The following is a 12,997-nucleotide window of genomic DNA, read 5'->3' as shown; positions in this document are numbered from 1 at the left end:
ATCTTACGTTTTTTAAGTTTCTCCAATTGAACAGTGTATATCTCTATTAATGTGGAGTAAAGCAAGGGGTTCAATGCATTGTTAATGGGAAGCAAAATACCAGCACTAATAAGATAAACATCATTTTGGAGTGGAATACCAGAAACAGAAACAGGAATACCAGAAACAGAAACACAAAATATTGCCAAGACGCGTCATTTGCAGAAGCGAACAGTCTGGGCATACAAACACTAGTTTTGCCATAATAACCAAATATTCCTTTAATCGGTTGATTGGGGAAGGTTTTACTCATTAACTGAGTGACGTCATGCCAATGAAGTGACGTCATGTTATGTGGTTTTACTTTATTTACTAAATCAATCATTTTTTCTTAAGAACTTGATCAGTTTTAAAAAATCTACTTGGAAACCAAACATGGGAAACAAAATATCCTGAGCTGTAATCAAACAAAGGTAGAAGTAAAAATAAAAATGCAAACAGCCAAACACATGCACATGAAATGTAAATTCACTTTAACTCCATAGTTCTAGTGATCAATGGTTTGCAAACTGTTGCAAGTCTAAATGCTGTCATGACAGCCATAGTACCCGAAGAGGCCATGGTAGCAACAACACACAACAACCCCAAGCATGCAGCAAGAACTACTAGTACGCCAAAGTGCGTCAAACGAGCAATAATCCCCTGAAAACTGTAATCCCTTTATGCTTATGGTAATACGTTAAATCCCCATAAGAAAGTCAGCAGGTGCTAAACTAAGCAAAAATATAAAGGTGCTTTTTGTGAAGTTATCTGCTTTTTGTATTTACAAGGTCCCTTATAGTAATAGCGCCAACCGCCAAATTCCCGATGCTTGCCCCCAACCCCAACAACCAGAAGAAGGCTCTGTAAACAGGGTTAGCGTCTAGCGATCATTTCCTTTTGATTTGAGAAAGTGGAACTTCGCTTACTTATGGGCGGGCATTCGTCACTTCCATCTGAACATTGAGGAATTCCATCTTCAACCAAGTTGATGTCGACTGACAGGGGCTATCCATTGCGACAGTAAAACTTCGTTTTGTTGCATCGCGTCGTATCCTCGTCAGTTTTGTCGTCGCAGTCTGTTGTTCCATCACAAAAGTTGTTGACATCGATGCTGGTAAGTGTTCCACTGGCGCAATTGTGACGCTTGGGGCATAATCCACTTTCGTCGCATGGTAACCATAACGACATATCTCTAACCCTTACATGCTTCTCCTAAAGCAGCTTTACTTAGCATGCAATCCACATCACAGAACATGGGTCGAGGCTTACAACCATTGCATTCATATTCCATGTTGTAACATTCAGGTCTGCCATCGCATTTAGTGGCACGTGCGGGGAGTAAATTGAATGCAGGTCGGCAATACATGTGACCGACTATACCATCATCCTGGGCTAGTCCACAATATTTCGTGTTAGATTCTCCTACACAACTTAATTCTGGGTTACAAATCCTTTTGTCCACATCGATGCAGTCCGTTTTATTGCGGCAATGCATTTGGTTGGGAGGGCAAGTATCTCTAGCGTTGCCCAAGATATCACGGCAAACTGTTTGATTGTCGCACAAGCATTCATCGGAAAGATCATAGCAGTCTGGTATCCCGTCACAAACTTGCTGTTCAGAAACAACCAGTCGTTTATCCAAACACAAAAAGCAGTCGAATTGTCCATCAACGAAACATATATCTGACCTGTCAGCACATTGATGTTCATCGTCGTAGAGGTTTATCTGCGGTAAAACGCAAATTCCTGTTCTGCCTGTTCCTGAGCAATTAAATCCTAGCCCGGCTCTGATTTAATCATCCTTGCACCGAATGTGGTTGTCGCTATATTCATTGATGGAAATGAGATTACCGTTACTACATCGTGACAAACTTGTGTTCGTTTCCTCCTCACAAATCCACTGTCCATTCGCACAAACCCTGTCTGTCCGCCCTTCGCACGGCCCCATAAGTTGGCGGCAAGTCGTGTTGCAGTGGATAGCTTCAAGCTTGGTTCAGTTGTGCTTCAGTTTGTTCGATGCACTTCCCATGTGGCCTGTTACAGTCGAACTGATCGTGGACGCATCTTGCTTTAGCTCCAACGCACAAAACAGGCAATGCACAAACAAAAGTAAACACTTGCATCTGCATTCGACTTGCAGTGCAGAATAACCTGTGATTAACTGCGACAGCAACAACAATATGACAATACTATCTCTGTGTTTTGTGTCGCGTAATTTTTCGTACAAAACATATTCCAAATTGTTAGAGAAATAAAAAGTCAATAATATGTCTCCAAAGTTTAAAATTTGCACCATGCAACACCAAACGTAGATAACTGACTCTTACCTCATTTCCTAACAAGTTTATAAATTCAATTTTTGGTAAATGATGGAACACACTTTTCAACTAAACAGAAATAAAAATACAACATTAACCTTACATTTTCATTAAATCACATTTATCTGCATAACACATTTTAATCTTAAAATCACTGCAATATTGTAACCAAAGTCATAAGTACACTATTACGCTGCCATTTATATATATGGATAAGTTAGGACAGCTCCATATATATAAAACTTTTAAACTCTTTTGTTTGGTAAATATTTATTACTGACTGATCCGCTGTAAATATTTCAAATTACGATTATACCAATACGAAAAGAAAAGACAAATAACAATTTTATTACGTACGCACCGACCACAATACGAAGTTTATTAGTAGTATTTTAACAGTCTATTCATAAAAGAAATTTTTGTATTAATTTGCCAAAAAACAAACCGATTGTTGGGTAGTTTATCTCTAAATAACAAACAAGGGATTCGTAGTATCATTTTATGATGGTTTACTAGCGATTTGATAAATAGCATATTGTCAAACACTACAAAAGGGGCATATATTGCTAGAAATTACTACCACTGGATAGGGGTAGAGAGCTTCAAATAACCAGACGTCAAACTACTTGACGGCGGAAAAATAAAACCCGCTAATAAATTTTAATCTATGACCCAATTAATATAAAAAAACATAAATTTTAAAGATGAACGCCGAATATGTAAAGTTTTAAAGTTTAACTTAATAAGCACCAGTATAGACCCCCAAACCTATTTCTGTAGCCACTATTGACTATATAAATGCAAATATTTTTCGTGAAATATTTTTTTAGGCGCAATTGACGAAACCGTATTTTAAATACGAACAAAGATCATGGTCTAAACCAGGGGTTCTGGGGACATTCTACATTAGAACAGACAACGTCACTGCACGTTGCACTGCTGCAGGTCGGAAGTACTTTTCTTTAGGACATCTTCGCCATATTTTTGTGCGTTGTATGACCGATTTTATGAGAATAGTTGCGCTGCTTTGATGTGGACCATTTTGTTCTCGGCCGCACTTCGTACATTGAACAGCAAACTTGCAAGATTGACATCGAACAGCTTAAATACGCAATATACAAATTACTAATAGTGAGACATTTACACACAGTTTGTCTTCTGTTAAGCACGATTGTAAAATTAGGTTATTTCTGTTAAAAGTATGCCGCGAAATAGTTAAGATTTGTTTAGTGTGCGGCAAACATACGAAATTGGAGAACCACTGATTTAAGCCTTATTCCGTTAAATTTAGGACATATTCCGACAGACTTAGGACAACGTTAGATCTTATTCTGTTTTGGTTATTGCTACACATTTGGCTTTGTTTTGATGTCGTCGGTCTTAATATGGTTCTGGTTGAGAATGTTTTAGTTGCTTTGATGTGGGACATTTTGTTTATCGGCCGCCCTTCGTACTTAGTACAGTCAACTTGCCTGATTGTGAATGAACAGTCTACTGACAAGAATAACCTGACATACAGTCAACTGACAAGAGTGACATTGTACAGGCAACTGACAAGACTGTAGTTCTTTATCAATCACTTTTAAAACGGCGTTTTGCGTCTTTTGTTTGTACAAGTGTCTACCGCAAAGTTCAGGTTGGCTGATTGGCAAGTGTGTATTCGACAATTGACAACGCTAAGCATTCCCATCCTTTTTCTCGTTCAAAACGTCGAGTTAGGCGCGGCTAATGTTTCTCAATGTCAAACTAAAGCAATTTCTATCAAAAGGTGTCTAACTGTGACTGTTCAAAGTTGTCTTTTATGTAATGTTAGTAACCACAAAGTTATTCTCTATAACTATAAGCATATTCTAAGACCACGTGTCTAGTGTGTGCAGTAAACGCAACTTATTTTTGCTCAACCGCAATTCATATTTCAGCTGACTTGGCACACTGCTCGGCGCAATTGTCGCGCTAATCGTAGCATCTGGGAAAACGTTTTCGTTCAGTATTGCAGGTTGAAAGACATGCTTGCAATTTAGCGTAGTTCTTTACATGAAGCTTAGGACGCTGCGCTGCTGACAGTCGAAACACGATTCTACCATAATCAATAACATATATTTCACGGTTTTCGTTAGTTTTTTGATTGAAGTTAACGATTGCACACTAAGCGGTTTCGCAGCTGGCGCCTGCCAGGAGTGTCGACGACCCACGTCTTCGCTTTGATTCTTATAGGTTCGCTTTTGCTGGGCGATATTTGCTGATTATGACGTCAATAACTATTTTATGACGTCATACTTGTCATTATTCATTTGCGTCAGACGAAAAATAGGGGACTTTCCTAATTTGAAAATTCGGCACTCCCCCTTTTAGGATTTCTGGATACGCCCCGGTTGTACATTTATGCTTGTACAAACATATCTAATTTTATTTATTTAAAATTGCAACATTTAACTGTTAAATCTTTCTTGCAAAACCAATTTCTAAACCACTTTGCCTTATTCACACATATGCAACTAGCCTATATGGGCCATTGCTACAGAAAGGCAATTGAGGTCTATCAAGCGAAGTCCAGTACTTCGAACATCATCTATTTCAGGGGTTGGCAAACCTTAACTCAGAAAGGTCTCTGCAAGCTGTTAAATTTTACCTGTTTATCTTATTATACGAACCGCAATCATTGTAAATCCGGGATAAAAACTAGGGTATGAAAAAGGGTTACAACTACGTTACACTCGACGTAGGTACAAGATTTGCGCAAAGCGCAACATAATGGTTTTACGTATTGGAAATAACCAAAAAAAGACAGGAATGGCCTCGCGCTCAGTTTTTAAAATAAGTTGCGCGCCGGATGATTTGCGTTGGCGGGCATTTGATGGGGTATGGCCCGCGGCCGTAGGTTTCCCAACCCCTGATCCAATTTTTCCTCACAGTCTTCTACAGTAAGTAAACTATGTTTAAGTTTCATTGCAGAAGCAGTTGTCAAAATGTCACATACTCCCTTTCAGGTTCTATAGAATTAGCACATAAGAATACCTGTTGCCAAGTGGCTAAATGTTGTTTAGCCACACCTGGACATTTAACGTTTAATACATTTATAGGCATTTTAAATTTTTGCAAAAAAATGGAAATTTCTTAAATTTAAGCAGGCAAACTTGCCAAGTAATTAAAAAATAATTCGTTAAGTTAATTTGTTGAGAGTAGCTTAATATAAAAAAGAAATTTTATGTATTTTCAGCAAAATAGGTCGGCGTCCTACAAAAGCTTTTTGTGGGCTTTGCACTACTACGTTTGTCTATTCTTCCTTTCAAGAATTTGCGAAAAGGTAGCCACGATGGATAACGCAAAAGGCACGGTAGGTCGTATTCTATATTGTTACCTTAGTAGATTTTCATTAAATGTAGTCCTGAATGTTTTAAATTTGTTTATTAAATATTTCCCAATAATCAGGAAAACCGTAAGATAAGTTGTTTATCGCCGAAAATTAAATCCAATACCATACAAAGATGCCGTTTTTTGAAACCAGCAAATATTGTAAAGGACACTCGTTAAATATTTGGCCAGCAGAATATTCTCCAAGTAAAACCCTTGCATAAGCACAACTGATAATAATGTGTCTGTCAAAAGAATGAGTTTGTGCAGATCTTTAGTGTTTGCTGGAAAATCCCGGTCTTTCTTATTTGCAATAACTGAGCTAATAGTTAGAACATTATGGTTCGAGGTTGTAGTTAGATGTCAAATAACAAACCAATGCTTTTCAAGAACCGCAGACAGCAGACCACAAAATTTAATTTACAAAATTCCGAGATTCTATCTTTTCAGCAAAACTCTCGCTTCGGCTCAATGTCTCTTTTCGCAACCGGCGGCTTTTCGCTTTTTACCCTCGGATTTCAACTTACTGCTTTGGGGCCAGTAATACCAGCGCTGGAAGAGATGTACAACAGAACCTATTTTGTAAGTAATTTTTTTTATCCCATCAGCAGCCGCGAACCTATAATTTATGTTTTGAGAAGCCATGGTGTTTTTCAGAGATAACGTCATAATGTGAAGACAATTTGTTAGTTGTAGGTTTGGAAAGGTTTTACCTCCAATACAATAGCTTGAAAGATGTTATCGATTCTCGAAAAATAGCGAAAACGCCTTTATAGAGTTAAAGATGACAAAACATTTATTTTCGATGTATCCTATGAGACACAGGACGCCTTTAGGCTGAACCGATTAGATCGATTAGGGCTAAGATATAATTAAAAAAACAATTTCGGTTTTCCATTACGTTAACTTAGTCGCCCAAAAGCAACAGATTGGGGGCAAGACCATTGACCATGAGCAACTTCCAATTGCCCAGAAGTTCTTCGTAAATGTTTAACCAGCATATCGCGATATACAAGCACCGAAACAAGTGTACAACAAAAACACTTAGTGGGAATTTAAGGGCAATAGGAAAAACTTCCTTTTATTAACACTAAAACACATTACAGCTGGATACTCATTACATAACGTTAGTGTTGGAAATAAAAACTGTATAACTTTCAGGCAAGACATGGCGAGACTATTCCAGAAAGTTGTTGGCTAGTCCTACTAACTCTGACAATCTCGATGACCGTCGTAGGGGCTTTTGTCGGGGGCACAACAAGCAAGTTATTTTTGTCTTTCTTGTCCCGAAAGCACTTGATGCAAATGTATCACATCACCAATATCACCGGCGTATTGTTCATGGCTGTAATCGGAGGCCTAACTAAGTCATATGAAGTCATGATTATCGGACGATTTATTATTGGACTTCCATCAGGCGGCTATATTGGTAAGCATTTTTTAATCTGTTTTGTAACTATTCGGGTTTTTTCGTCAAAAAAAATATCGAATAAAGTTGTTCTTTAAAGGAAACCTTATGATTTACGTCACTTAGTTGGAAATAGTTAAGATAAAATAACTGGATTCAACTAAATATATTACTGTGCAAATGGTCAATTATACTTTGCTTAAATTAAACTAATGTCGTTATTTTTCATAAAATAGGCCTAGCGTGTTTTTCAAAACAATTCATACGCTTAAAAAAATTAAAAAAATTCCTAACAACAAACTGTATTAACAAATTTAAAGATAATACTGCAAACGTGAGAAATTTGAAGTTAATGCTGAAAACGCAAAAACTTCGTAAACATTTTACCTTGAGATAATAATTATTTTGGCTGAAATAGTCAAGAAATGGCATTTTCTGATAAACGTCCCGCATGCTTTTCCTGACCAGTACGTTCCAAATGTAATCAATCAATTTTTTGTAATTAATTTTGACGCGTAAATAATATGCCCTGGGTAGTAATCAAATCACTTATGTTACTTCTATAACTTTAAAAATCTTGAAACTTTAAAACGACCTTAAACTTTTCGTGTTGTGAAGCTTTGGCGCCTTTAATGATGTCCGAAATGAGCGTACCAAGCAGACGTGCGGTTTGGCAAAGCTTCATCGCCATTGCAATCACCTTCGGGTCTCTGTGTGGACCCTCACTTGCTCATCCAAAGGTAAATAGACAGCTCTAAAAAACGCAAGACACATTACAACGTAAGCTTACGACTTTAAGAGCCGTATTGCAGCGCAAAACGACAAATGAGACTTTCTTTGCTTAAGCTTTAAATAAATAAATAAGTTATAAATAAATGAATATTCAAGGGTTACTTTTATTTTCAATTTTGCAGTTTAATGTAGGCTAGTTTATGTAGAGAATGTAGTACAGAGTTTACGGTTAATTACACGTCAAGTTGTCATTCCACTAAAATAAATACTGTTATTTTGTACTGTGGAAGCATTGTACCATAAAATTTAAAGTCGTAATGTGGTTAAAGTTTATTTCTGTCACTACAATATATTTCTTACCACAGGCACTTGGAAGTATTGACAGATGGCCAATCCTCCTGGGTATGGGCGCAATCCCATCCGTGATCTACATTATCAGCAGCGTCTGGATCCCAGAATCACCTTACTATTTGATTCGGCACAACAGACAAGAGGAAGCGATGGAGGCGTTAAGGAAACTGCACAAGGGAAGTGATGTGAGTTAGTACAAACAAAATCGTACCATTACCGACCAACGAAATTAGTTTTATGTTTTAAAATGTTACTGTTTTTCACATTTATTTTGTATTTCCTGAAGCTTTGTTGGGTAAATTTCTTAGTTTTGAAGCAACACTTGTTGGCAGAACTTATCGTTAATTTGAAGATAAAACTGTGGAATTGTATATTAAACTGTTGGGCGCAACCTCCTAAGCCCTAGGAAGACGTCAAGTTTGGCAAGGGAGGCGTGAAGTAGTTTTTTTTGGGAGCGGAGAGTTTTAATGAAGTGTGTAAAGGGGGCGCGGCCTAAAGTGTTTAAGATCCCTGGAATATGCGATACAAATTGTCAACAAAGACTGCTGCTAACGAGTCGCCCAATCACATCTGGTTTGTACAAATCACACCTGGTTTGCAGCACATTGCTAATATCCTGTTACACGTTTTTATTCAGGAGAACCTTAAGGCAGAATTACAAGATATAGGAAGGGAAGTGGGTGCAATAACCACGATTGTTGGCATAAAGGAAATGTTGCGGACCAAGCAGTACAGGTTCGAAGAAGTGTTTTCTTTTTATAAAACTTCCGTTTTGACACAAGTAATTTGTTTTAAAAGCACTTCAGAACTATAGAAATAGAAACCTCTTTTTTTGTTACTTTTTGGTTATTGCTCGCAATCGAAATGGTTTACCAATTTTAGTAGTTTAAAAGGACTTGACCTGGAATTGACTTGCACTAATTATGACTTGACTGGGACTTGACTTGTTATTTAATAAAAATGACTTAAAACGGGCCTAAGTTATATTACGAAAGACTTGACTGTGACTTAAGTCATTTTAAAAAGACTTGTTTACAAGACTGCTTATATCACTGCTATGGGTGAACCTTTGTACTCTTTCCAGGAACCAGCTGATTGCAGTTTGTGCGATTTACGCCGGTTTTCAGTTGAGCGGGGTTAACAACTTTCTTTTCTACACCGACCTTGTGTTTCTACAAGCCGGTATATCGCAGGAAAACGTCACTTACTGCACTATTGGAGTTCTCTTTCTGCAATTTGTCGCTTCAATATTCGGGGTAAAGCATTTAGGCATTAAATCGTAAAACTTCTTGATATACAATTTTAAACTCCAATGCAATTAAATTAGATTGAAGTTTTAAATAATTTGGCGAGTTACCATTTTACGTGAAATCATTTACATTTTGCTACCAAGACATTCTTCGTGAAACGCTTTGGGGGGTTAAAGGTCAACATCGTTTCAACAATCCTGATTATTGTTTCTCTCACGATTTTCACAATCAGTCAAGCTACTGTTCATTTTGCCCCAAATGTCCTGCCTGTCATCGCTATAATATCTACGGCTTTGTTTTTCATCAGGTAACGTATTTTAAAATATTATTGAGTTAAAGTCAATAAACCACACCTACTATATGTAGCCCTACGGTAGGTTCAAAGATGTTTTCATGTTGGTATCTTAGAATGAAAATTCGTTTGTTTGAGATGTTATTGGTCTTCTAATGTTAAATGTTGTTTGTATTTGTCGAACAACCCATGGATTAATTAGGCTAAATTAACTGTTTGATGAATCGAAGAAAATCTATGGCCGAAAATCATCTTTCCAAGCTAACAGCATATTGTAAAATGTTTTGCAGTAAAATCATCAAATTTCGAGAATTCCTACAACCCGTGTAAATACAGCACAGAACTTATACTTTTATTAAATGCGTTTATACGGTTTAACTTACAAATATGATAAACGAATTTCCGAAACTATTAAAAGTAAAGATCTACAACCTGTAACAATTTGACAGCTCAATTAAGGACGTTTAAAATAGCTGATAGTTAATACACAAAACCGATATTTTTTTTAAATGCTTTTACATGTTTTGACTTTACAAATAAGGAAAATGAATTTCCGAAAGAATTGTGCAGAGAATTTAAAACTAAAGGAATTTAAGGGATGTGCACCAACTGTCAGGTTCTTACGAATGTTTGATCGTTTATTTGACATTTTAAATTCAAGAAATCCCCTCGCCAAAGGTTCCGAAACGTAAAGATCTACAACCTGTATGTGGAATATGTTTATTTTTTTAGTGTCTTTGCTGGAATACATACGACAACCCTCGTGCTGGTCAGTGACATCACAATCGAACCGACACGCTCCACCGCCTTCGGGTACGGAGCATTTATCTTGTGGACTCTTGGATGGTTTACCGGATTTATACCTCCATATTTGCAGGTGATTTTATTTTAAAGTTTTTTTTCTTTCGAATTCCCCTCTATTATAAGTAGTGGTCTCAAAATTTAGATTGCCAAAGTTCTGTTGTCGGGATCTGCATTAGTACCAATCAGCATAATTAGGCGGACATTCGTAACGAAATTTCCCTTTCAAAAGAGAGAACATAGCAAAATCGTTTCCCTAGAAAACTACGATTACAAGGGTAGCACTAAACAGAATTATTACAACTAATCGTACGTTTGCTTGTAACACGTGCTGCATAACCGAACTCATATTGATGATATGCTTGGGCCATCTTATTTTTATGTCCATTTTGTTTAGAGCTGGCCTTATATTGTAAGAACATTTAGAAATACTTAATTAAAATACTCCATGCGGCTCAAAAATGTCAGTAATGTAAGGAAAGTTTAGCATATCTTTTTTTCCTTCGCCAAAAGTCTATGGCAGTGGTTGTCCAAATGTCAGGGGGCCACGAAAAGTTCATTATTGTGCAACTTGACCTTTTTTTCATTTTAAAAAGTATTCCGCCCACCTGAAAAACATTAACTTAATTGTGGTGCCTCGCACTAGGTTATGCTAAAATATTAACGATTTTTAACTCTTACCGGTCCGCAAGTGTCAAAAGGTTTAGAACCTCTGTGTTGAAGGACGAAAAAAAGGCATGTAAAATAATTTGTGTATTATTGTTTCCAGGAAAATCTTGTTTTTTTAACCCAGGTAGCGCTGGGAGCATACTCGATGACCATATGGCTTGGATGCACTGTCTTGTATCTCATATTCCAACTTTTTTTCCTTCCGGAAACGAAAGGAAAGACCCCGGATGAAATCCAAGCTCACTTCAAGTGAAGAAATTGATTTGGAAAATATTATTCTGCACAGCGTTTATATGACCAACAACAGTTTTACGTAAAATATGTTTAACCTATTTTTTATTTGCAACCCTGCAGAAAATCCTTTGAATATTTGGGGGAATATGAAATAAATGGATCTTAATAATCGAAATAGCTTTGATCTATTTGCTTAGTATTTCTTTGCAAAAACAAAGAAACTTCGAAGGTATGTGAAAATGATTAGGAGAAAGAAAAAAGAAATGGTAGACAAAGATAATAAAGAAAAGGGAAGTAAGAGAGAGAGAGAGAGAGAGAAACGGGTCCTACAGGCTTAAACATAGGTTTATAGTTTGGCTTACGAAAACCATTCGCTTAGGTAAGGGGTTTCAAACTTTTTTTGCAGCGTAGACCTTCGATTTATCTGTATGTATGGCGTACATATAGATAAATCGGCGTAACTTTGGTTTATTTGCAATGAAACTCTCAACTTTAGATAAACATTTTCGGTCTAATAGCGAGTAAATAATAGTCTCAAGAACCCCTGGCTTTCCACTAGCAACGTTCCGGACCATTTCAGTTTACTTCCACCACTTCAAACGTCCGTGTCGCCACACGTTTGTCAAACCCACTCCCTTTAGCGAAAAATCCTCCCTTTGGCCAAAACGCCACTCCCTTTGGCCAAAAATCAGTCAGCGACTAATTATCGCCTTTATCTAGAACAAATTAGAAAGGATTATTTTCCTCCCTTCCCTTCGACCACAATATAAGGTGTGATTTAAGCCCGGGGCCAGAAAATGAGGCTACAACCCATCATAATAAAGTTATTAACTTGTGACCGAGTTGCACTTGGTTGAAATTAGTATAGGCCAAAAGCTGTGGAAAGCTGGCTGTGTTCATAAATTGGCAGCAGTGCTTGTCAAGGGTCAGTATCAGCCTGTTTTTTAGATGGTGAACTTGCGGGAGTTTAAGTTAGATTGACCGATATCTGCGGCCTAAGGGCTGCGGGTGCTACAAGCCCCACAAGACCTAATGTTAAAATTGCCAAGCCGATTATTGCTTTACAGTTGCCTGATGATTCATACTCTAATTTCATAGTTTTTTTTTCCCAATAGAATTGAGCCAGGGTATTAGGCGTTGATTGGTTTAGCCAACTCCCTGTTTTAGTGTATATTATATTGGTGTGTAAAAAGAAAATATTTTGCGGAAAATTAGCCTGTACTAGTTTAATCCTGCAATTAGCAACAGCACTACTGTTCAGACTTCTGAAAAATCGATAAAGGGATCATAAATTAGCTGTAATTTAATTGAAAACTCAACCAATTCTATGAAACAAATACGACAGAGCGCTGAATTATTCTGTTAGATCAAGGAAGTGAAATTCGCCTGGGTTTGCTAAGTGATCGACATTAGCTTTTTACAACTGTGTCTTTTAGAACTCTATAAACCATTCGTTAAAGAATATAAAACATGATAAACAATAAATTTGTAGCTGTTTCGGTCTATATCACTTAGTATTTTGAGGCAATTATGAACTTAGTATTTTGAGGCAGTTATTCCCATTGGCATA

General features: G+C 37.1%; 1 protein-coding gene across 1 annotated transcript; it reads left to right on the top strand.

The window, feature by feature from the left end:
- The first annotated feature begins 7,733 nt into the window (after positions 1 to 7,733).
- LOC146139323 (solute carrier family 2, facilitated glucose transporter member 5-like) lies at positions 7,734 to 11,446 on the top strand. Its single transcript, XM_083392401.1, has 7 exons — positions 7,734 to 7,838; positions 8,196 to 8,366; positions 8,819 to 8,916; positions 9,266 to 9,437; positions 9,575 to 9,738; positions 10,456 to 10,600; positions 11,318 to 11,446. Exons 1-7 carry the CDS (start codon positions 7,734 to 7,736, stop codon positions 11,444 to 11,446), a joined length of 984 nt encoding a protein of 327 aa, XP_083248527.1.
- Positions 11,447 to 12,997: the final 1,551 nt, after the last annotated feature.

The sequence above is a fragment of the Ascidiella aspersa genome, chromosome 6 (genome assembly GCF_963924565.1).
Source record: "Ascidiella aspersa chromosome 6, kaAscAspe10.2, whole genome shotgun sequence".
Taxonomy (NCBI): domain Eukaryota; kingdom Metazoa; phylum Chordata; class Ascidiacea; order Phlebobranchia; family Ascidiidae; genus Ascidiella; species Ascidiella aspersa.
This window is presented reverse-complemented; position numbering and strand designations above follow the sequence as displayed.